Raw genomic sequence first — 24,494 nt, forward strand, 5'->3', positions numbered from 1 at the left:
TGGAAAACAAAGTTCCCAATCTTTGAACGCTTCAAGGAGGAAAACCCGATGATCATAAATGACGAAATTGACGGCGATTGAAAAGCCTTTAAAGGTGATGAGGAACCTTAATGTTAATCAAGCAACACAATTAGCTTCAAAGGTCGTGATTAGCGCTGTGTTTGTCAAGCCATTTCCTTTAATTACTCACAGGGAGGCACACAATGCTTCTCTCCCTCCCCCCCACCCCTCCTCCTGGTCTGGTACGACACAGAAAGGAAAGCATCAATTGTTAGCACAAGATGTTGTTGTTATTGTTTTTATTATTGCTAGTGTACGCGACCCGTCAAAATGACTTAATGTTTAGATAGATATGTAAAGCAAATCGTTAATTCCATGCACAAGATGTTGTCATTATTATTATTATTATTATTATTATTATTATTGCTAGTGCACACGACCCGCGAAAAATGACGGTTAATAATTTTGTAGGTATGCACACGCACACACACAAACACATACACACAGATTCTACACTTTACACCCTCTCCCCCTTTCCAAACTACCACACGGCAGTTTGGGCAAATTACGGGAGATTATCGTATCTGAGTGATTTTTCCTATATATTTATATATGTGTATATATATACGTATATATATATATATATATATATATTTATATATATATATATATATATATAGAGAGAGAGAGAGAGAGAGAGAGAGAGAGAGAGGGTTAAAAAAAAACAATAGATGGCAAGCTTAAACAGATTTTTCTATTATTAGTGCGGGAGAGAGCTAGCGATAAAAATTCAAACAATGTAAAACATGCGATGGCAAGCTTAAACAGGGTTTTATATTATCAGCTAGAGATAAAAAAATCAATAGATATATATGAACGTGTATGATTATCACCAGAATAGATGAATAATGTTTAGATTTCCAATTTTACTCTCTTACTATACTCAATTTTTTTTAATGAGGCACCTTTGCACCGACTCGCAGCGGTGCCCTTTTAGCTCGGAAAAAGTTTCCTGCTACCTGATTGGTTGGAATTATCTTGTCCAACCAATCAGCGAGCAGGAAACACTTCCGAGCTAAAAGGGCACCCCTGCGAGTCAGTGCAAATCTGCCTCGCTAAAAAGAATTGACTATAGTATCTAGGCTATTGTACCAACCGGTTGTCACAGATCGTACATAGTAACGACATTTTATTTTGTGTATATATTATGCTTGTATCTTTGCTCTCCCCTCGCACTGATAAGGACCTGAAATAACATGTCTATTTTTCTCACCGTTAACTGTTAACCGGTGAGCTTGTCGGTTGAACATGAAATTGCCTGTTATGTTTTGTATGCCCTTTTTGCCTGGAGTTTATGTATATATAAACGGATGTTCTGTAATAAAGTTGACTCAGTTACTTTTATCCTGCCTTCTTAGCCACAGCCTCTCTCGGCCCGTCACACTATATATAAGTACTCTGAACTAGCATTAATACTATTTCTCGTAATGAATGCTCCCAGGCAATAAGTTTTTTCGTTTGTAATCCCCAGATTAATTTGATAAACCATAGAAATTTTAGATTACTCCCACGTATTGTTATCATACGTATCAAATGCTTAATTAATTTGCAGTAAAACTTTATTGTTGATTGTTATACTTTGGCTTGTGGGCGAGATTAATATAACTCGATTTCTTGGTAATTCTGTACATGTATCAATCTTGCTTGTGGCTACATTCAGGTACACCATTCTCTTTTATTTCCTTTTCTCCAATGGGTTATTTTCACTGTTGGAGTTCTTGGGCTTATAGCATTCTGGTTTTCCAACTAGGGTTGTAGCTTAGGTAGTAATAATAATAATAGTAATGATGATAATGATAATAATAATAATAATAATAATAATAATAATAATATTAATAATAATGATAATAATAATAATAATGTATTTGTTTACAAAAATGTATCCGTGTATTGTTTACTTCTTTTGTTTCATGTTGATTATAAAGATACCTTTTTGTAATAAGTATTTTCGTTCCTTTGTGTGTTTATTAACAGCATTGTTTTTGTTATGTTTTGTTCAATTACGATTTCTAGGTTATACAGAATTTCCTATTTTTATATGAAATTGTTACTCTACATTGATTTCATTATTTCATTTTGTTTTTCCTGTATTTTTCCGTATTGGATTTACTGTTGAAACTAGGACAAACAATTTTTTTAAATTTCTTTTTGAATTTCCAATTTTTTTATTCCATCTCAAAGATAGATTTTTTTTTTCAAACATGAAATTAAACAGTTTATTAAACTTTTTCGTGTAGTCATACCGGCTATCTTCAGGTTAGAACTTCAAAAGTTCAATGTTGAACAGGCTGACATAAGTCTTTTTATAGATTATATTAGAAATATCTATTTTGATGTTGTTACTGTTTTTAAAATATTTTAATGTTCATTATTTCTCATATCGTTTATTTTATTGTTTCCTTCCCTCACTGGGCTATTTTTCCCTGTTGGAGCCTTTTGGCTTATAGCATCGTGCTTTTCCAACTAGGGATGTAGCTTAGCTAATAATAATAATAATAATAATAATAATAATAATAATAATATGCTTTGTGTACAGTTGGCAGACTGTACGTTTGATTAATGTTCGAGTTGAGCTTTTAAGCTGTAACAGAGAGGCGAGAGGAATGCAACTAAACTTTGTTAAACAGACAATGAGCTTATATACAAGCACTTGCGGGGAAGAACGTCACAAAAATTCAAACCAGCTAATGCATGAAAAAGGCAAGCATGGGCAGGTTCTGGTATCAGTGTGTGTGGGGGGGGGACGCTATACACACACACACATACACACACATATGTATGGTGAGGTTACTGCGACCAAAGAAACTAATGAGTTTGAGTGGGACTTGAACCCCAGTCGGTCGTTCACCAGTCAGGGTTTATTATTATTATTATTAAATGCTAAGCTACAACCCTAGTTGGAAAAGCAGGATGCTATAAGCCCAGGGGCCCCAACGGGGAAAATAGCCCAGTGAGGAAAGGAAACAAGGAAAAATGAAATATTTCACAAACAATAAAAACATTGAAAATCACAAGCCTAAACCATTAGGAAAGAAACGTGAGAAAATAGCCCATTGAGGAAAGGAAACAAGGAAAAATAAAATATTTTTACAAACAATAAAAACATTGAAAAACACAAGCTTTAACCATTAGGAAAGAAACGTGAGAAAATAGCCCAGTAAGGAAAGGAAACAAGGAAAAATAAAATATTTTACAAACAGTAAAAGCATTGAAAAACACAAGCCTAAACCATTAGGAAAGAAACGTGAGAAAATAGCCCAGTGAGGAAAGGAAACAAGGAAAAATAAAATATTTTACAAACAGTAAAAACATTGAAAAACACAAGCTTTAACCATTAGGAAAGAAACGTGAGAAAATAGCCCATTGAGGAAAGGAAACAAGGAAAAATAAAATATTTTATAAACAGTAAAAACATTGAAAAACACAAGCCTAAACCATTAGGAAAGAAACGTGAGAAAATAGCCCAGTGAAGAAAGGAAACAAGGAAAAATAAAATATTTTACAAAAAGTAAAAACATTGAAATACACAAGCCTAAACCATTAGGAAAGAAACGTGAGAAAATAGCCCAGTGAAGAAAGGAAACAAGGAAAAATAAAATATTTTACAAACAGTAAAAACATTGAAAAACACAAGCCTAAACCATTAGGAAAGAAACGTGAGAAAATAGCCCAGTGAAGAAAGGAAACAAGGAAAAATAAAATATTTTACAAACAGTAAAAGCATTGAAAAACACAAGCCTAAACCATTAGGAAAGAAACGTGAGAAAATAGCCCAGTGAGGGAAGGAAACAAGGAAATATAAAATATTTTACAAACAATAAAAACATTGAAAAACACAAGCCTAAACCATTAGGAAAGAAACGTGAGAAAATAGCCCAGTGAGGAAAGGAAACAAGGAAAAATAAAATATATTAAAAACAGTAAAAACATTGAAAAACACAAGCCTAAACCATTAGGAAAGAAACGTGAGAAAATAGCCCAGTGAGGAAAGGAAACAAGGGAAAATAAAATATTTTACAAACAGTAAAAACATTGAAAAACACAAGCCTAAACCATTAGGAAAGAAACGTGAACATTCGAAAGCAAATTTACTAAGTCATTACGGAGACCACAGAGGGTCGCTTAACGAGTCCGGACTGTCTCGCTCTTGGAAACATTAATGAGTGCATTTTCAATTGCCTCTTCCGCTTCACTTGCCAATTCGACGTCTTGTCATACGATTGGATGTTTTTTCAATTCTCCACTTGCTTCTCGTAATTAGTGGAGGATTGTGATGTTCACTGGAGTTTAATCAATAGGATATAAATAAAAAGTTTTAAGTATAATCAGAAGGAAAAATCCAATTAATCCAAAAAGAAGCCCATAATCGCCCCCCCCCTCAAAAAAAAAGAAAAAAAATATTTTGAGGGAAAATTTTAATGTGCCGCACGTTTTTTATACACGCTTGTATTTCCTTATAAATATATATATATATATATATATATATATATATATATATATATATATATATATATATATATATATATATATATATATATATATATATTTATATTATTATTACTAGTTAAGCTACAACCCTAGTTGGAAAAGCAAGATGCTACAAGCCCAAAGGCTCCAGCAGTATTTGCTTCAGTATTTGCTTCAGTCCCCGGTGGCACAAGCTCATTATAGTGGTTCACAATACGCCTAATTCCGTTTCTCAATTCAGTCTAGCGAATCAGCTCTTTAGAGAGAGAGAGAGAGAGAGAGAGAGAGAGAGAGAGGGAGAGAGAGAGAGATATTGGACCTTATAATGAACAAGAAAATTGCATTCAACTGTTGCTCCGAGAGAGAGAGAGAGAGAGAGAGAGAGAGAGAGAGAGAGAGAGAGAGAGAGAGAGAGAGAGAGAGAGAGAGAGGCCTATTATCATCGTAATCAGGTTTCTTGCATAATGAAGGACTGGAATAAGATGAAGAGAAATAAGACTAAGCCATTATTAGGCATAGCAATAGAACTAAATGTTAAGATATATTTTTAATCTGTGTTCCCAAAGGAAGGGCTCAATTATATTGGATTTATTGGTGTATCTATGTGTGTTTTTTTAATGATACTATACTCCCTTTTTTTTAGCGAGGCAGATTTGCACCGACTCGCAGCGGTGCCCTTTTAGCTCGGAAAAGTTTACTGATCGCTGATTGGTTGGACAAGATCATTCTAACCAATCAGCGATCAGGAAACTTTTCCGAGCTAAAAGGGCACCACTGCGAGTCGGTGCAAATCTGCCTGGAAAGTTTCCTGATCGCTGATTGGTTGGACTAGATCATTCTAACCAATCAGCGATCAGGAAACTTTTTCGAGCTAAAAGGGCACCACTGCGAGTCGGTCACAGCGGTGCCCTTTTAGCTCGGAAAAGTTTCCTGATCGCTGATTGGTTGGACAAGATCATTCTAACCAATCAGCGATCAGGAAACTTCTCCGAGCTAAAAGGGCACCACTGCGAGTCGGTGCGAATCTGCCTCGCTAAAAAAAATTAACTATAGTATTGAATATAACTGATAGTGAAGATGTGATGTTAGTATGTGACAGAATATTAATCTTTGGAACGCCACGTGTTCTCTGAAGCGTTGGGGGCCTCAAGTCGCTTCGAAGCTGATTGATAGTCATTAATATCTGAAGTGTTTCATGCAAGTTTCGATGAAGGAAGATCTTCTTAATGGCTGAGAGGAAATGGGATCGTTTTGAATAGTATTTGCAGTGAATAAATTATAGTTGGCATAAGTATTTGCAGTGAATAAATTATAGTTGGCATATTGATAAATGAAAGTTAATTCGGTATTTTATGGGAAGACGAAGTAACTTGTTATTCTAACGATGAAAATTAGAAATTATTATAGATATTTTATGTAATTAAAAATATATATTTTATGTAATTGAAAATATATATTTTATTATATTTTAATATATATTTTATTATTTTTTAATGTAGGGAATTATATGCATTTGTGTGTTATTACCTCCGCTAACTTTATTTTGATAGGCGTGTGTTTGTTTATATGTGTCTCTGTGTTTGTGATTCGCATAACTCAAAAACTATTTGACCGAATATCGTATAATTTGGTGGGGTTAATGGCCATGATCCAAGGACAATGTGTTTAGATTTTGGGAGTGATTGGGTCAAAGGTCAAGGGCAAGGTCACGAAAAGGTCAAAAACGTGTTTTTGCCATATCGTGGCCAATTTTTATTGGCTATGTTCCAAGGACAATTTTATTACATTTTGGGCGTGATTGTTCCAAGATCAAGGTCACGAAAATGTCAAAAACGTATTTTGCCATATCGTGGCCAATTTTTATCTAATTTGCATGAAACTAGTGCCATAATGTGCATGATTAAATTAAATTTTGTGAAACACAACATGATATACACTGTTAAATTAAACATTTACATTAAAAAACGGTAAAAGTCTGGCAACATTTATTCCAGGATTTTTACCATTTTAAAGACGGTTATATTGACGTAAAAGAGTGACATTACGGTCATCAACCCGTAAAAGATAATAACGAAGTAGGGTAAAATTACGGTCGCCTATATTTTACTGAAATACGATTGAGAACAGGATATTTTTACGGAGAATTTCCGATAAAAAATACGGGTTTTTCTAACAGTGTAGGCGAAGGTATGCGCTCTACCGAGTTCCAGTTCTGGTTTATCTATGGATTGTTGGAGACAGTTTTTTTTCTGAAAGTCCACATATTCAACTTGTAACTTTAATTATCATCATCATCTCCTTCGCCTATTGACGCAAAGGGCCTCAGTTAGACTCCGCCAGTCGTCTCTATCTTGAGCTTTTAAATCAGAACTTCTCCATTCACCATCTCCTACTTCACGCTTCATAGTCCTCAGCCATGTACGCCTGGGACTTCCAACTCTTCTGGTGGCTTTGTGGAGCCCAGGTGAAAGTTTGGCGAACTAAATGAATTATTATTATTATTACTAGCCAAGCTACAACCCTAGTTGGAAAAGAAAGATGCTATAAGCCCAAGGGCTCCAACAGGGAAAAATAGCCCAGTGAGGAAAGGAAATAAGGAAACTTTAAAGCAGTATAAAACACCAAATTCACATTACAGTTATTATTATTATTATTATTATTATTATTATTATTATTATTATTATCCAAGCTACAACCCTAGTTGGAAAAGCAAGATGCTATAAGCCCAGGGGCTCCAACAGGGAAAAATAGCCCAGTGAGGAAAGGAAATAAGGAAATAAATAAATGAAGAGAACAAATTAACAATAAATTGTTGTTCTACTTGAATATCTGCTTTGAATATTTTGTATAGCTTTTTTTTGCAATAATACCAGCAAATACCAGCTTTATTGCTAATGATGCATGAGTCGTCATTTTAAGCTTTTATTGCGGTAAACACGAGAAAGAGATGTTGAAAAACATTTTAGTTCATCGCTGCCAACAGAGTACGTTTTTGAAGGGGGTAAATGAATATTGAGTTAGTAGAGTGCATATGATTATTGAGTTAATAGAGTGCATATGGATATTGAGTTGATAAAATGCATATGAATATAGAATATATTCATATGCATTTTATCAACTCGCACTCTTATATAGAGTTAATAAATTGCATATGGATATTGTGTTAATAGATATGGATATTGAGTTAGTAAAGTGCGTATCGTTATTGAGTTAATAGAGTGCATATGGATTTTGGGTTGATAAAGTGCATATGAATATAGAGTTTATAAATTGCACATGGATATTGGGTTAATAGATATGGATATGGAGTTATTAGAGTGCATATGGATGTTGAGTTAATAGAGTGCATATGGATATTGAGTTTATAAATTGCATATGAATATAGAGTTGATAAATTTCATATGGATATTGGGTTAATATATATGTATATTGAGATAATAGAGTATGTAAGGATATTGAGTTGATAGAATGCATGTGGATATTAAGTTCATAGAGTGTTCATGGATATTGAATTAATAGAGTGCAGATGGATATTGAATTAATAGAGTGCATATAGATATTGAGTTAATAGAGTGGATGTGGATATTAGTTGATAGAGTGCATGCGGATATTGAGTTAATAGAGTGCACATGAATATTGAGCTTATAAAGTGGAGAGGGATATTGAATTGATAGAGTACATATGGATAGTGAGTTGATAGAGTGCATATGGATAGTAAGTTAATAGATTGCGCATGAATATTGAGTTAATAGAGTGGAGTTGGATATTAAATTGATAGAGTGCATGTGGAAATTGAGTAAATATAGTGCTCATGGATGTTGAGTTAATAGTGCACATGGATATTGAGTTATTAGAGTGCATATAGCTATTGAATTGATAGAGTACATGTGGATAATAGTTAATAGAGTGCAGATGGATATTTGAATTGAGAGTGCACATGGATGTTTAGTTATTTAGAGCGCATATGGACAATGAGTTACTAGAGTGTATATGGCTATTGAGTTAATAGCGTGCATGTGATTATTGAGTTGAGTGCACATGGCTATTGAGTTATTAGAGTGCATATGGATATTGATTTAATAGAGTACACATGGATATTGAGTTTTTAGAGTGCATATGGATATTGATTTAATAGAGTACACATGGATATTGAGTTTTTAGAGTGCATATGGATATTGATTTAATAGAGTACACATGGATATTGAGTTTTTAGAGTGCATATGGATATTGATTTAATAGAGTACACATGGATATTGAGTTTTTAGAGTGCATATGGATATTGATTTAATAGAGTACACATGGATATTGAGTTTTTAGAGTGCATATGGATATTGATTTAATAGAGTACACATGGATAATGAGTTATTAGAGTGCATATGGATATTGATTTAATAGAGTACACATGGATATTGAGTTTTTAGAGTGCATATGGATATTGATTTAATAGAGTACACATGGATAATGAGTTATTAGAGTGCATATGGATATTGAGTTACTAGAGTGCATATGTATAATGAGTTATTAGAGTGCATATGGATATTGAGTTAATAGAGTGCATTCATCTACCTGTGACCGCAAAAGCTGTTTGTGTGGTCAAGTGAAAACCATCATAACGGGTATTTTTTTTTTTTAATGCACATAGGATTGTATTAACTGTATTTTACTAAGTCGACAATATTTAAATCGATTTCTAGAAATAGTGGAAGTTGCAATTTCTTATCTATTAAGAACTATGTTTTGATTTACCTTTGTCCTTATTGTTACTCCAGTGATTATGTAGCTTTTAATTGCAATTCTATCTTATTTATCTTCCTCTTGTTTTTTTTTGTTTTTTTTTTTGGAAGTTTTTATAGTTTATATATGAAAAATTCATTTTACTGTTGTTGTTGTTCTTAAAGTATTTCATTTTAATTGTTTATTACTTATCTTGTAGTTCCTTGTAGTTTTTTCATTTCTTTGTTTCCTTTCCTTAATGGGCTATTTTGGAGTCATTGGGCTTATAGCATCCTGCTTTTCCAACTAGGGTTGTAGCATAGCAAGTATTAGTAGTAATAATAATAATAATAATAATAATGATATTCATTATCATCATCATCATCTCCTCCTCCTATTGACACAAAGGGCCTCAATAATAATAATAATAATAATAGTAATAACAATAATAATTATAATAATAATAAAAATTATAATAATAGTAATAATAATAATAGTGATAATAATAATAATAATAATAATAAAAATGATAATAATAATAACGATAATAATAATAATAATAATAATAATAATAATAATAATAATAGTGATAATGATAATAATAATAATAATAAAAATTATGATAATAATAATAATAATAATAATAATAAAAATGTTATAATAATAATAATAATAATAATAATAATAATAATAATAATAAAAATGTTATAATAATAATAATAATAGTAGTAATAATAATAATAATAATAATAATAATAATAATAATAATAAATTTGATTTACTTAACAATACTTCAATATTATATCAATTACATAATGTAAAATAAAAATATAAATATAACAATGACCTTCATCTCTTTGCAGGTAAGGCTCCACAGGCAGACATCATCTGGCAGTAAGACGGTAAGGAAATAGAAGAAAAAAATTGTGCGTTCTTGCAAAGTTCCCAATGACCTCACACTGAAGATAATCTCTCTCTCTCTCTCTCTCTCTCTCTCTCTCTCTCTCTCTCTCTCTCTCTCTCTCTCTCTCTCTCTCTCTCTTCGGAGAGGACGCAATCTTGCGTGGGAAGTCACGGACTCTGTTTCTTAGAAGTGTCAAAATAGCGATTTAGGAGTAGTGTTAAGTCAGTATTATGTTTATAAAGCCTTGAAAATTTGATTTTTTTTTATCTTTTTTTTTCATGTATAGTTACAGTCGAAAGTAGAGTTTTTTTTTCGATATTTGATAGCATAAAGCTCTTGTATAATATAGTAATTGTCATATTTATTTTGCTGTCTCGTATAAAGTACAGTCGAAAGTGGTATTTTTTCCTGATATTTGATAGCCTAATATATATATATATATGTGTGTGTGTGTGTGTGTGTATATATATATATATATATATATATATATATATATATATATAGATATATATATATATATATATATATATATATATATATAATATTCATGAGATTCCCCGGTTTAATTTAAAATCTAGCTCATAATTAATAAGCATGCGCTCAATTGCAAGTCTGTCCGTCTCCGTTCAATTGCAATTTCGTCCGCCTCCGCTCTTTTGTAAGTGTGTCCGTCTACGTTCTACTGTAAGTCTGTCCGTCTACGCTCTATTGCAAGTCTGTCCGTCTCCCCTCTTTTGCAAGTCTGTCTTTCTGTCCGGCCTTTCGTTCATTGTGTATCCCAGGTATATGGTAATAGATTTGCTAAATTTTAGTAACTTTGCTCCCATTCATGGTATGTTCATTGAGTTCATATTTTACCAAGTTACCTCTCTTCATTTTACCTTGATATTAATTAATTCCACTTATGTTGCAAGATTTGGTCATTAACTCAACTTAGCGTTGATAAATCAGGTTGCTAACTTAACCTAGTGTTGAAAAATCTGGTTATTAACTCAACTTAGTGTTGATAAATCAGGTTGCTAACTTAACCTAGTGTTGAAAAATCTGTTTATTAACTAAACTGAGTGTTGATAAATCGGGTTGTTAACTTAACCTAGTGTGGCGAAATCTGGTCATTAACTCAACTCAGTGTTGATAAATCAGGTTGCTAACTTGACCTAGTGTTGCAAAATCTGTTCATTAACTCAACTTAGTGTTGATAAATCATGTTAACTTAACCTAGTGTTGCTAAATCTGGTCATTAACTCAACTTAGTGTTGATAAATCAGATTGTTAACTTACCCTAGTGTTGCTAAATCTGGTCATTAACTCAACTTAGTGTTGATAAATCAGGTTGTTATCTTAATCTAGTGTGGCAAAATCTGGTCATTAACTCAAATTAGTGTTGATAGATCGGGTTTTTAACCTAGTGTGGCGAAATCTGGTCATTTACTCAACTTATTGTTGATAAATCAGGTTGCTAACTTAACTTAGTGTTGCAAAATCTGTTCATTAACTCAACTGAGTGTTGATAAATCGGGTTGTTAAATTAACCTAGTGTTGCAAAATCTGGTCATTAACTCAACTTAGTGTTGATAAATCAGGTTAACCTAATGTTGCTAAATCTGGTCATTAACTCAACTTAGTGTTGATGAATCGGGTTTTTAATAGTGTTAATAAATCAGGTTGTTAACTCAATTTAGTATTGATAAATCAGGTTGTTAACTTAACCTAGTGTCATTAACTCAATTTGATGTTGATAAATTATGTCATTAACTCAACGTAGTGTCGCAAAATCAGGTCATTAACTCAAGAGTGTTGATAAATCAAGACGTTAACTCAACTTAGTGTGGATAAGTCATGGCATTAACTCAACCTGTTGATAAATTAGGTCATTAACACCAACTAACTGTTGAAAAATCGGGTCATTAACTCCACTTAGTGTAGAAAACTCGGATAATTAACTTCGCATAATGTTGATAAATAAGGTCATTAAGTCAACGTAGTCTTGATAAATCCGGCCATTAACTCCATAGCCTCGGTAAATGTTAAACCTCACTATGGTTTTTTTTTTTTATTTTTTTTTAGAGAGAAAATGAAATCAACTTCATAATTATCTTTTTTTTTAGGGAATGAAATGAACTTCATAATTATCTTTTTTTTTTAGGGAATGAAATGAACTTCATAATTATTTTTTTTCTTTTTTTTAGAGAATGAAATCAACTTCATAATTTTTTTTTTTAGAGAATGAAATCAACTTCATTATTTTTTTTTTTGAGAATGAAATCAACTTCATATTTTTTTTTTCCAGAGAATAAATTCAACTTCATAATTATTTTTTTTTTTCTAGAGAATGAAATCAACTTCATAATTTTTTTTTTTTAGAGAATGAAATCAACTTCATAATTTTTTTTTGTAGAGAATGAAATCAACTTCATAATCTTTTTTTTTAGAGAATGAAATCAACTTCATAATTATTTTTTTTTTTTAGAGAATGAAATCCACTTCATAATTTTTTTTATAGAGAATAAAATCAACTTCATAAATATTTTTTTTTAGAGAGTGAAATCAACCTTTTTTTTTTTTTTTTTTTTTTTTTTTTTTTTTTTTTTTTTTTAGAGAATGAAATCAACTCCATTATTATTTTTTCCTTTTTTTCCGTGTAATAAACCAGCATCGGTTTCTGCCACTCGAAGCGTGGCTATTGTTTCTCCAACTTTATAACCCATAACTTGGTTCTTTTGTTCCATAATTAAACCATTCGGCCAGAGACCCAAGTTTTCGGAACCGCTCTTGAATTTCATTTACACCCCCCCCCACCCCTCTTTCCCCCCCCCCCCCAAAAAAAAAAAGAAGAAAAATAAGGTACGGCTCGCGTGAAATCAAACTTCGAAAAGGTATTCAAAGTCAGTTTTGCCTTGTTTATTAATGATGATTTTTTTTTTCTATTTTGGATATTTTTACCTCAGCCAACGAACTTGGAAGTAGGTTATGTTTTACCCCCTGTTTGTGTGTGTGTGTGTGTGTGTGTGTGTGTGTGTTTGTTTGTGAACAGCTTCCTTGCCACAATTTTAATCTTAAAGTGATGAAACATGCAGGGAATAACTGCTATGTAAAAAACTGGAAATTATTAAATTTTGGAAGGTCAAGGTCAAAGGTCACGGTCAAGCAAATGTTTGAGAAAAAGCTGCCGTGGTGGAGGTCTGCTCTCTACTGAATGCCCCTCTAATTTTAAGATATATATTATGGATTGTTTGTTTCCAATATTGATCTTAGTAAAGAATTTCCGAATATATCTCAGTCCTTGAAATTGTCTTTCAGATAATATTTTTTTTTCTAATATATGGCAATCTTTTGTTTATTTGTTTTTGGTTTATTTCATTTATTTACGATTTTCATGAAGATGTCTATAATATATTCTTTGTTCTTAGGCAAGCATTTCCGAAAATACTTTCTTTTCTAGAATTGTTCAATTAGGTAATATTTTTTTCTAAAATATGACATAACCTTGTTTGTTTTTGTTACAGATTTATTTTAATTCTTTTAGATTTTCTTTAAAATATCTATAATGTATTATTTGTTGTCAATATTAATCTTGGCCAAGAATTTCCAAATATCTCCCCTTTGCTTGAAATGCTCTTTCATAATTTTTTCCCAACAAGTTACTGATGTATTTTATTTATTTTCGATTTTCTTTAACTTGTCTATAATGTATCATTTGTTGTCAATATAAATGTTGGTCAAGAATTTTCGGTTATCTTCACAGTGCTTTTTTTTTTTTATGGAAAAAAAAGAGTGTAAACTTCAAAGATAAGTTACTGATGTATTTTGTTTTTTGAATTTCCTTTAACTTGTCTATAATATATTATATGTTGCCAATATTCTTGGTCAAGAATTTCCGATTATCTTTTTTTTTTTTTTTTTTTAATATATGGAAAAAAAGGAGTGTAAACTTCATAGATAATCTTCCCACTATTTGATCAAAGTGCTCAACTCTTTACAAATACAAAAGTGATCATATGAATACAGGTTATTTATCTCATTCGTTTGTTGTTTCTGTTCAGTTCTTTCTATTGTTATGTATTGAACTTTATATTTATTGTTTTATATATATTCCCTTTTTACATGTAATCTTTTATCTTGGAGTACAATTAACTTTTTGTGTTAGCTTAGAGGCTATAAAGTATAGCCCCGCTGGTCAAATGCTTCATTCAATTGTTAAAGTGTGTACAATATGTCTGATCATTACATGATAAATCTTTTATCGTATTCCACAAAGACTTAGAGTTCTCCGAAATAAAAAGACATCAGTGACATTAGTTATATAGAGCTGGGAACTCGAAAAAGGATATAAAATATTGTATAGAATCGAACATTTACTGAATAACTATTATACCTTTGAAAACTCACATTTCATTTTTTTCTGAATAGAATTACGTTTGGTGTTCAATTTTGGTTTGTGAATGAAAGCAAACTGACGTGGTTTTCTGTATGACATTTTTTTTTTTCATGAAATCTTTTCGTGCTTTTATTCTTTCAATTTTGATGAAAGGGGATACATTGCATTGCATGACGTTTCATGCTAATCGATTTTGGTGCAAAACGCATGAAATGTAAAGGTTATTTTTACATGGGGTTACAGATTTTGGTGCAAATCACATGAACTGTAGAGGTTATTTTTGCATGGGGTTACAGATTTTGGTGCAAAACACATGAAATGTAGTGGTTATTTTTTAATAGTATTACGTTTTTTGGTGCAAAAGGCATGAACTGTAGTGGTTATTTTTAATAGTATTACAGATTTTGGTGCAAAAGGCATGAACTGTAGAGGTTATTTTTTAATAGTATTACAGTTTTTGGTGCAAAAGGCATGAACTGAAGAGGTTATTTTTTAATAGTATTACAGTTTTTGGTGCAAAAGGCATGAATTGAAGAGGTTATTTTTTAATAGTATTACAGTTTTTGGTGCAAAAGGCATGAATTGAAGAGGTTATTTTTTAATAGTATTACAGTTTTTGGTGGAAAAGGCATGAAATGTAGGAGTTATTTTTAATAGTATTACAGATTTTGGTGCAAAAGGCATGAACTGTAGAGATTATTTTTTAATAGTATTACAGATTTTGGTGCAAAAGGCATGAACTGTAGAGATTATTTTTTAATAGTATTACAGATTTTGGTGCAAAAGGCATGAAATGTAGTGGTTATTTTTTAATAGTATTACAGATTTTGGAGCAAAAGGCATGAACTGTAGAGGTTATTTTTTTATAGTATTACAGATTTTGGTGCAAAACATGAAATGTAGGAGTTATTTTTTTAATAGTATTACAGATTTTGGAGCAAAAGGCATGAACTGTAGAGGTTATTTTTTGATAGTATTACAGATTTTGGTGCAAAACATGAAATGTAGGAGTTATTTTTTTAATAGTATTACAGATTTTGGTGCAAAGTGCATGATATGTAGATGTGTTAAATTCAACTGTTCGGTACTGTAACTTTTTTTTCTTTTTTTTTTACTTTTATTTATTTATTTATTTATTTTTTATTAGTATAACTTTCCCTCCCCCTCCCCATCTTACATATCTGCTCTGACCTGATTCCATTTTAAAAGACCTGGTATTTACTGACCTGATTTCAATTATAAAAAAAGAGAAAACTGTTATTTACTATAAATGGAAAAATTCGATAGCCAAAAAAAAAAAAAATATTGAATCTGTTCTTTCATGTTTGATGGATTGATTTTGAGGTTTTCTGGCATCCTGACATCTAAAAGGTCATTGACGCCGAATCTTTCATGTTTGAATAAATTATTTTTCATGTTTGAACAAATTATTTTTGAGGTTACGAAAAAAATGGTGTTTACCATTCACTATCTTATATTTATTACATTTTATTTCATGACTCATTTGAATTATAATAAAGATTGATAAAGTTGTGAAATGTGTTTGTTATTCAGTACGTGATGGCCTGGTGGTAACGTCCTTGCCTGGTGATTGCCAGACTGGGGTTCGAGTCCCATTCAAACTCGTAAGTTCCTTTGGTCGTTGCAACCTCACCTTGTGAGTTAAGTATGGGAGGTTTGGGGGAGCCTATAGGTCTATCTGCTGAGTCATCAGCAGCCACTGCCTGGCCCTCCCTAGTCCTAGCTTGGGTGGAGAGGAGGCTTGGGCGCTGATCATAGGTAATATGGTCAGTCTCTAGGGCATTGTCGTGCTTGATAGGACAGTGTGACTGTCCCTTGCCTCTGGCATTCACGGGTGGTTATTAAAACCTTTAAACGTGGCATTAAAATAGATACCATTTCTTTATAGTTCTCTTGCTTGAGGGTACACTCAGGCACACTTTTCTTTTCATTGTTTATATATGACAGATATATTTCAACGTTGTTATTGGTCTTAAGATAGTTTATATTGTTATTCATTACTTCTTACGGCCTATATAGTTTATTTCTTTATTTCCTTTCCTCACTGGGCTATTTTCCCTGTTGGATCCCACGAGCTTATAACATCCTTCTTTTCTAACCAGGGCTGTAGTTTAGCATGTAATAATAATAATAATAATAATGATAATAATAATAATAATAATAATGATGATAATGATAGTGCAAAAAATAGTTTTATTTTGTGTATTTTTGTCTGACAATGTAACAACAACAACAATAATAATAATAATAATAATAATAATAATAATAATAATAATAATAATAATAATAATAACAATAGTGCAAAAGATATTTTTATGTTGCATTTTTTCCTAACAGTGGAATAATAATAATAATAATGATAATAATAATAATAATAATAATAATAATAATAATAGTGCAATATATTTTTCCATTTATTGTCCAACAATAGCGTAGGTCTGTTTGCAATTAATTTGTTGTAATATGATATTCCGGTTTTCAAACGTCCGAAAGCTGCAATATTTTGTTTGTTTGTTTATTAAAAATAACTCTATCGCTATTTTGACGGTAAAAGTTAAGGAATGTATATTGGGGAATTCGTATATTGAAGGTTAGCATGGTCTGTTTTCAGATACTTGCCCTGAATATACCCGGAAGGAAAAGCCGATGAGAGAGAGAGAGAGAGAGAGAGAGAGAGAGAGAGAGAGAGAGAGAGAGAGAGAGAGAGAGAGAGAGAGAGAGAGAGAGAGATATTACATCCGAAACCGTGTGATAATAATAGAATAAAATCTAGAGCGAAGGGAAATTGCAACCAAAAGAGTAGAATTAGAGAGAGAGAGAGAGAGAGAGAGAGAGAGAGAGAGAGAGAGAGAGAGAGAGAGAGAGAGAGAGAGAGAGAGAGAGATATTACATCCGAAACCGTGTGATAATAATAGAATAAAATCTAGAGCGAAGGAGAATTGCATCCAAAATAGTAGAGAGAGAGAGAGAGAGAGAGAGAGAGAGAGAGAGAGAGAGAGAGAGAGAGAGAGAGAGAGAGAGAGAGAGAGAGAGAGAGAATATTACATCCGAAACCATGTGTTAATAATAGAATAAAATCTAGAGCGAAGGAGAATTGCATCCAAAACAGTAGAATAAGAGAGAGAGAGAGAGAGATGGGGGGGAAATACGTATGAAACCGTGTAATAAGAATAATAGAATGACATTTAGAGCGAAGGTCAAATTACATCCAAAATAGTAGAATAAAAGAGAGAGAGAGAGAGAGAGAGAGAGAGAGAGAGAGAGAGAGAGAGAGAGAGAGAGAGAGAGAGAGAGAGAGAGAGAGAGAGAGTGAAAAATTACAACTTAAATCGTCGAGTAAAAATGGTAGAATATATAGAACGAGAAATTACCTTCAAAAACCATAGGGAGAGAGAGAGAGAGAGAGAGAGAGAGAGAGAGAGAGAGAGAGAGAGAGAGATTTAGTAATTCATTGACCTATATTGACCTGTATAAAATTTTTTGCTGTGTATTTGAAAGGCAGGTGTACTGTGTATTGGTCATTCAAATTTTGCAATATCCTATTTTACTTACGTGGATCCTTAATATTTCATAAACTTCACCAAAAACAAACACTTTGCAAACCAACCTAGTATGGGTGGCTCTGATTAATACAGCTTTCCTGATCATGGCGATACGCAAACACTTTACAAACCAACCTAGTATGGGTGTCCTTGACTAGTAGGCTACAGCTTTGCTGATCATGGCGACACACAACATTTTCGTGGTGAAAGTGTTTGTGTACCGCCATGATCAGCAAAGCTGTACTAGTCAGGGACACCCATACTAGGTTTGTTTGTATTGAGCGATCAGACGAACACCTGACCTATATAGACTTGCTATATAAATATTAAGGTATCCCCACTCAGAACGTAACAAAGTAAGTAAACAAAATATGCCTTATAATGATATCGTAATTTTCTCCGCCTAAAAAAAAACAAAAACAAAACTAACTATTGTCTACGTCAGTTCATTCATGAAACTCCCGCGAGAGCTTCTTTAAAGAGTTCCATTTTAAAAGAAGGAATTTCTAATGAATGCACCTCGTCAAGTCACGAAGATGAAACTTCCACCGATGATCATAAAAGAGCGAAAGTTATGTCTGAGGAGGAAATAAACTTTGCAGTCTGGGGAGGATCGTTATTAAAGGCCGCTCATGAATTGCAGAGGCAAGGGACAATATATAGCCTACATATGATCAGCGCCCAAGCCTACTCTCCACCCATGTTAGGACAAGGAAGGGCCAGGCAATGGCTGCTGATGACTCGGGAGGTAGCCCTATAGGCTCCCTTCCCCATCCTTGGTTCACTATAGTCCATTTCTTTTAGCGAGGCAGATTTGCACCGACTCGTAGGGGTGCCCTTTTAGCTCGGAAAAGTTTACTGATCCCTGATTGGTTGGACAAGGTAATTCTAACCAATCAGCGATCAGGAAACTTTTCCGAGCTAAAAGGGTCCCGCTGCGAGTCGGTGCAAATCTGCCTCGCTAAAAGAAATGGACTATAGGATGGTGAGGTTGCAGTGACAAGGCCTCAGACATGTTTTTATTCATGTATGGGGTTCGGCCAGTATTCATCACCACGCTGGCTAACTGCGGATTGGTGATGGTGGGAGATGTTTTTTTGTCTGATCGCTCACAGCAAACCAACCTAATATTTGTGGCTCTAACTAGTACAGCTTTGCTGATGTTGGTGATACACAAATATATATATATATATATATATATATATATATATATATATATATATATATATATATATATATGCATATGAATAGATATATTCATATATATGTGTGCATTTGTGTCGGTATATGTATATATATATATATATATATATATATATATATATATATATATATATATGTGTGTGTGTGTGTGTGTATATATACATGTGTGTATATATATGTATGTATATATATGTTTATATATATATATATATATATATATATATATATATATACAGTATATATAAAGTATTACTTCACATCAAGAATTCATTTGAGATAGAACACCAAACACTATATTGTCATTTAATGTCATTTCGTCTTTACTGACGTCAGCTCTTTCAAGAATGATTTACGTTGAGATGCCTTTGAAAACTATTATTATCTATAAGCCCAAGGGCTCCAACATGGAAAATAGCCTAGTGAGGAAAGGAATTAAGGAAAACTACAAGAGAAGTTAATCCTGCTCTTATTGCAAATAAGTTCGCATTTAGTAATATTCTAAGAATTCATTTTAATATAAGCTCTTACCAGGGATTCTATTTCAGCTCGTATAATGTTTGAACTATTTATGACAGTTTTATTATGATTTATTATTTGAAGTGTTTTATATTTATAAAGATAAAGTATAAATTTAATGTTATTCTATTCATAGAAACTCATTTAGTGAAAGGGAAAATTTGGAATGATCTTAAATGCAGTTCTCTTGCTTGAGGGTACACTCTGGTATACTCTTTTATCATATTTCTCTTCCTCTGGTTTTTGTAAAGTTTTTATAGTTTATATATGAAAGATTTTTTTTATGTTGTTTCTGTTCTTAACATTATTTTAATTGATAATTACTTCTCTTGTAGTTTCCTCATTTCTTTTCCTCACTGGACAATTTTCCCTTTTGGAGCCCTCTGGGTTATAGCATCCTGTTTTTCCAACTAGGGTTGTAGCTTAGCAAATAATAATAATAATAATAATAATAATAATAGGATTGTAATGTAAAATAAGTATTATTTTCAGTATTTTTACTAAAGAATGATTTGGGATTGGAGATATACTACCTATTCCAATCCGCATACCAATCACCAATAGGGATTGAGTGATGTTGAGTCAGTTCAGGGATTGGGTGATGTTGAGTCAGTTCAGGGATTGGGTAATGTTGAGTCAGTTCAGGAATTGGGTGATGTTGAGTCAGTTCAGGGATTGGGGGATGTTGAGTCAGTTCAGGAATTGGGTGATGTTGAGTCAGTTCAGGGATTGGGTAATGTTGAGTCAGTTCAGGAATTGGGTGATGTTGAGTCAGTTCAGGAATTGGGTGATGTTGAGTCAGTTCAGGGATTGGGTAATGTTGAGTCAGTTCAGGAATTGGGTGATGTTGAGTCAGTTCAGGGATTGGGGGATGTTGAGTCAGTTCAGGAATTGGGTGATGTTGAATCAGTTCAGGGATTGGGGGATGTTGAGTCAGTTCAGGAATTGGGTGATGTTGAATCAGTTCAGGGATTGGGGGATGTTGAGTCAGTTCAGGAATTGGGTGATGTTGAATCAGTTCAGGGATTGGGGGATGTTGAGTCAGTTCAGGAATTGGGTGATGTTGAGTCAGTTCAGGGATTGGGTAATGTTGAGTCAGTTCAGGAATTGGGTGATGTTGAGTCAGTTCAGGAATTGGGTGATGTTGAGTCAGTTCAGGGATTGGGTAATGTTGAGTCAGTTCAGGAATTGGGTGATGTTGAGTCAGTTCAGGGATTGGGGGATGTTGAGTCAGTTCAGGAATTGGGTGATGTTGAATCAGTTCAGGGATTGGGGGATGTTGAGTCAGTTCAGGAATTGGGTTATGTTGAGTCACTCCAGGGATTAGGTGATGTTGAGTCAGTTCAGGAATTGGGTGATGTTGAGTCAGTTCAGGGATTAGGTGATGTTGAGTCAGTTCAGGAATTGGGTGATGTTGAGTCAGTTCAGGAATTGGGTAATGTTGACTCAGTTCAGGAATTGGGTAATGTTGAGTCAGTTCAGGAATTGGGTGATGTTGAGTCAGTTCAGGAATTGGGTGATGTTGAGTCAGTTCAGGAATTGGGTGATGTTGAGTCAGTTCAGGGATTGTAAATTAGATTGGGATATGAAAGTTAAGATTGGGCTTATACGAGGATAACTTCACTTGGCCTTCCAGACCCTGGAAGGTTTTATGGAATAGAAACTTTAGTTAATATTTTCTCTCTTTGTGAACACAAATCTTTACTTACTTTACTTTGATGGCTGCTTTTCCGGTCCCATAGAGCAGGAGAACCCCACTCTCTACAGGACCTCCACTGTCGTTTTACCTTGTTCGTTCAGAGTATTTAACGTTTCATATAACATATTGTTCATTTACTGTTAAATCGTCATTGTTGTATGACTTGAAATAAGAAAGTCTTCAGTTTCCTCTTGAAAGCCTTAATTATTATTATTATTATTACTATCCAAGCTACAACCCTAGTTGGAAAAGCAAGATGCTATAAGCCCAGGGGCTCCAACAGGGAAAAATAGCCCAGTGAGGAAAGGAAATAAGGAAATAAATAAATGAAGAGAACAAATTAACAATAAATCATTCTAAAATAAGTAACAATGTCAAAACAGACATGTCATATATAAACTATTAACAACATCAAAAACAAATATGTCATAAATAAACTATAAGAAGACTCATGTCCGCCTGGTCAACAAAAAAGCAGTTGCTCCAACTTTGAACTTTTGAAGTTCTACTGATTCAAGCACCCGATTAGGAAGATCATTCCACAATGTCTTCAATCATTCGAATGTTTCGTGGGAGCTTATTGTATAGTCTCCGGGCCGCATATTTAAAGGCTCTGGAGCCTAAAGTAGACATAAATCTAGGTTCCAACAGTTTGAAGCCATCTGTAACTATTTTCGTGTCGACACAATTTGTTGGCTGCGCAATATGTAGCAATTCTCTTAAGTATTTTGGACGACCGGTTCTGATAACTTGGTGGGTTATTGTACATATTTTAAATTAAATTCTCGCTTTAATCGGTAGCAAGTGTAAATCAATTAGTTTTTATATTGACCAGGCTGACATGAGTCTTTTTATAGTTTATATATGACATATCTGTTTTTGACGTTGTTAATAGTTTATATAGGACATATCTGTTTTGACGTTGTCACTGTTTTTAGAATGATTTATTGTTAATTTATTCTCATCATTTATTTATTTCCTTATTTCCTTTTCTCACTGAGCTATTTTTCCCTATTGGAGCCCTTGGGCTTATAGCATCTTGCTTTTCCTTCTAGGGTTGTAGCTTGGCTAATAATAATAATAATGATAATAATGTAGGGGCGATCCTTTCTCTAGGTGGGACACCTTTTATTAGTCTTGCTCCTCTGTTTATTATGTTTTGTAATTTCTTAAGTTGCACTTTTGGTAAGTTGTAATAGATACAGTTGCAGTAGTCAATGTAGCGTCGCATGGGGGAAACATCCCTCTTTTTCTTCTTTTATCTTGATGCCAGGCTGACACTTGCACGACTTTTTGCCACGAATTTGTCGTGGCAAGTCGTGACATTTTGTGGCACGAACTGAAAAAAAAAAAAAATTACCTCAGAATCACAGCTCACCTGTCCACATTGACACGAACTGGCACGACGAGTTCATAGTTTGCGCACTTCCCGCATCGTCCCGACGAGTTCACGAACAGTTCGCGCAGAGTTCACGCCGCGTTCACAAAATTTTGTCGTGACCAAAATTTTGAACATTTCCAAATTCTCATCACGACATGCCACGATGTCACGACAGGTTCACGACAAGTTCACTCCAGTTCACGACGAGTTCACGCCATTCATTCAGTTTTCCCCATCTCTTTGCAACATCGGTTTATTTTCATCACAGAAAGATAATTTCCATATTGCTTCATATCCTTTAATCTTCGTTCTGAATATTATTTTCTTCCATCCCACCTTCCCTTCTCTATTCAATTGGTAGCTCTTCAGAATTTCAGAACATGGCGTTTTCTTAGCTGAAGGGATTTTCGAACGCTTTGTTGGAAATGCTTTCTAAGAACGAAGTGTGTGATCGGGAAAGCTGAAGCTAAATCAGGAAGTTGTTACATATGTGTCAAAAGAGGGAGGGAGACGTGTAGTGTGCTGGAATAGAGATGGAAGATAGTTGAGAAAGGATTTTAGTCTTAGTAAATCTTTCTTTACGTGTTCTTGTGACGTTTATTTTCATTTTTATTTTAGGCACGGTTATATAGAACTCTAGTATTTTGTTTTTTATTTTAGGCACGGTGGTATTGAACTCTAGTTTTATTTTTATTTTTACTTTAGCACGGTTACATAGAATTCGAGTATTTTTTTTTTATTTTAGCACAGTGGCATAGAACTCTAGAATTATTTTAATTCTAGAGATGTTTACATATATCTCAGGTTATTTTTTAGGCACGGTTACATGCAACTCCAGTATATTTGTTTTTATTTTAGGCACGAGTACATTGAATTCTAGTATTTTTTTTTATTTTAGGCACAGTGGTATAGAACTATATTATTTATATTTTTTTTTAGAGACGTTTACATGGATCCCCAGTTTATTTTTTTAGGCACGGTTCCATAGAACTCTAGTATTTTTATTATTATTTTAGGCACGGTTATATAGAACTACTATTTCTTTTTAGACACGATCATTTAAAACTCTAGTAATATTTTTTTTTAGGCACGGTGGTATAGAACTCTAGCTTTTATTTATTTTTTTTTTTTCATTTTAGAGACTTTTACATAGATCTCCAGTTTATTTTTTAGGCACGGTTACGTAGAACTTCTAGAATTTTTTTTTTTTTTAATTTTAGAGATGTTTACATAGATCTCAGTTTATTTTTTAGGCACGGTTACATACAACTCCAGTATTTTCATTTTTTTTTTGACACAATTACATCGAATTCTAGTATTTTTTTTTTTATTATTTTAGGCACGGTGGTATAGAACTATAGTCTTTTAGAGACTAAGTACGGTTACATAGAACTCAAGTATTTTTTATTTTTATATCAGGCATGGTTTCATAGACCTACTATTTTTTTTAGACACGATCACGTGGTACTTAAGTTTTTTTTTTCTTTCTTGCTTTTTTTTTTTTTTTCTTTCTTTCTTTTTTTTTTTTTTTTTTTTTTTTTTTTTTTTTTTTTTTTTTTTTTTTTTTAGTCACGATAGGACTCGTATTTTTATTTTGGTCACGATTACAC

At 32.9% G+C, this 24,494-nt stretch overlaps 1 protein-coding gene across 1 annotated transcript in view; it reads left to right on the forward strand.

Annotated features, from left to right (window-relative positions):
- Positions 1-21,376, forward strand: part of LOC137621393 (homeobox-like protein HDP1) — a 30,732-nt gene extending 9,356 nt beyond the window's left edge. The window contains exons 2-3 of the mRNA XM_068351691.1: positions 10,104-10,142; positions 20,369-21,376. Coding sequence (XP_068207792.1) covers positions 10,104-10,142; positions 20,369-21,376 — 1,047 coding nt within the window. The remainder of the gene's footprint in view (positions 1-10,103; positions 10,143-20,368) is intronic.
- Positions 21,377-24,494: the final 3,118 nt, after the last annotated feature.

The sequence above is a fragment of the Palaemon carinicauda genome, chromosome 28, assembly GCF_036898095.1.
Source record: "Palaemon carinicauda isolate YSFRI2023 chromosome 28, ASM3689809v2, whole genome shotgun sequence".
NCBI lineage: Eukaryota > Metazoa > Arthropoda > Malacostraca > Decapoda > Palaemonidae > Palaemon > Palaemon carinicauda.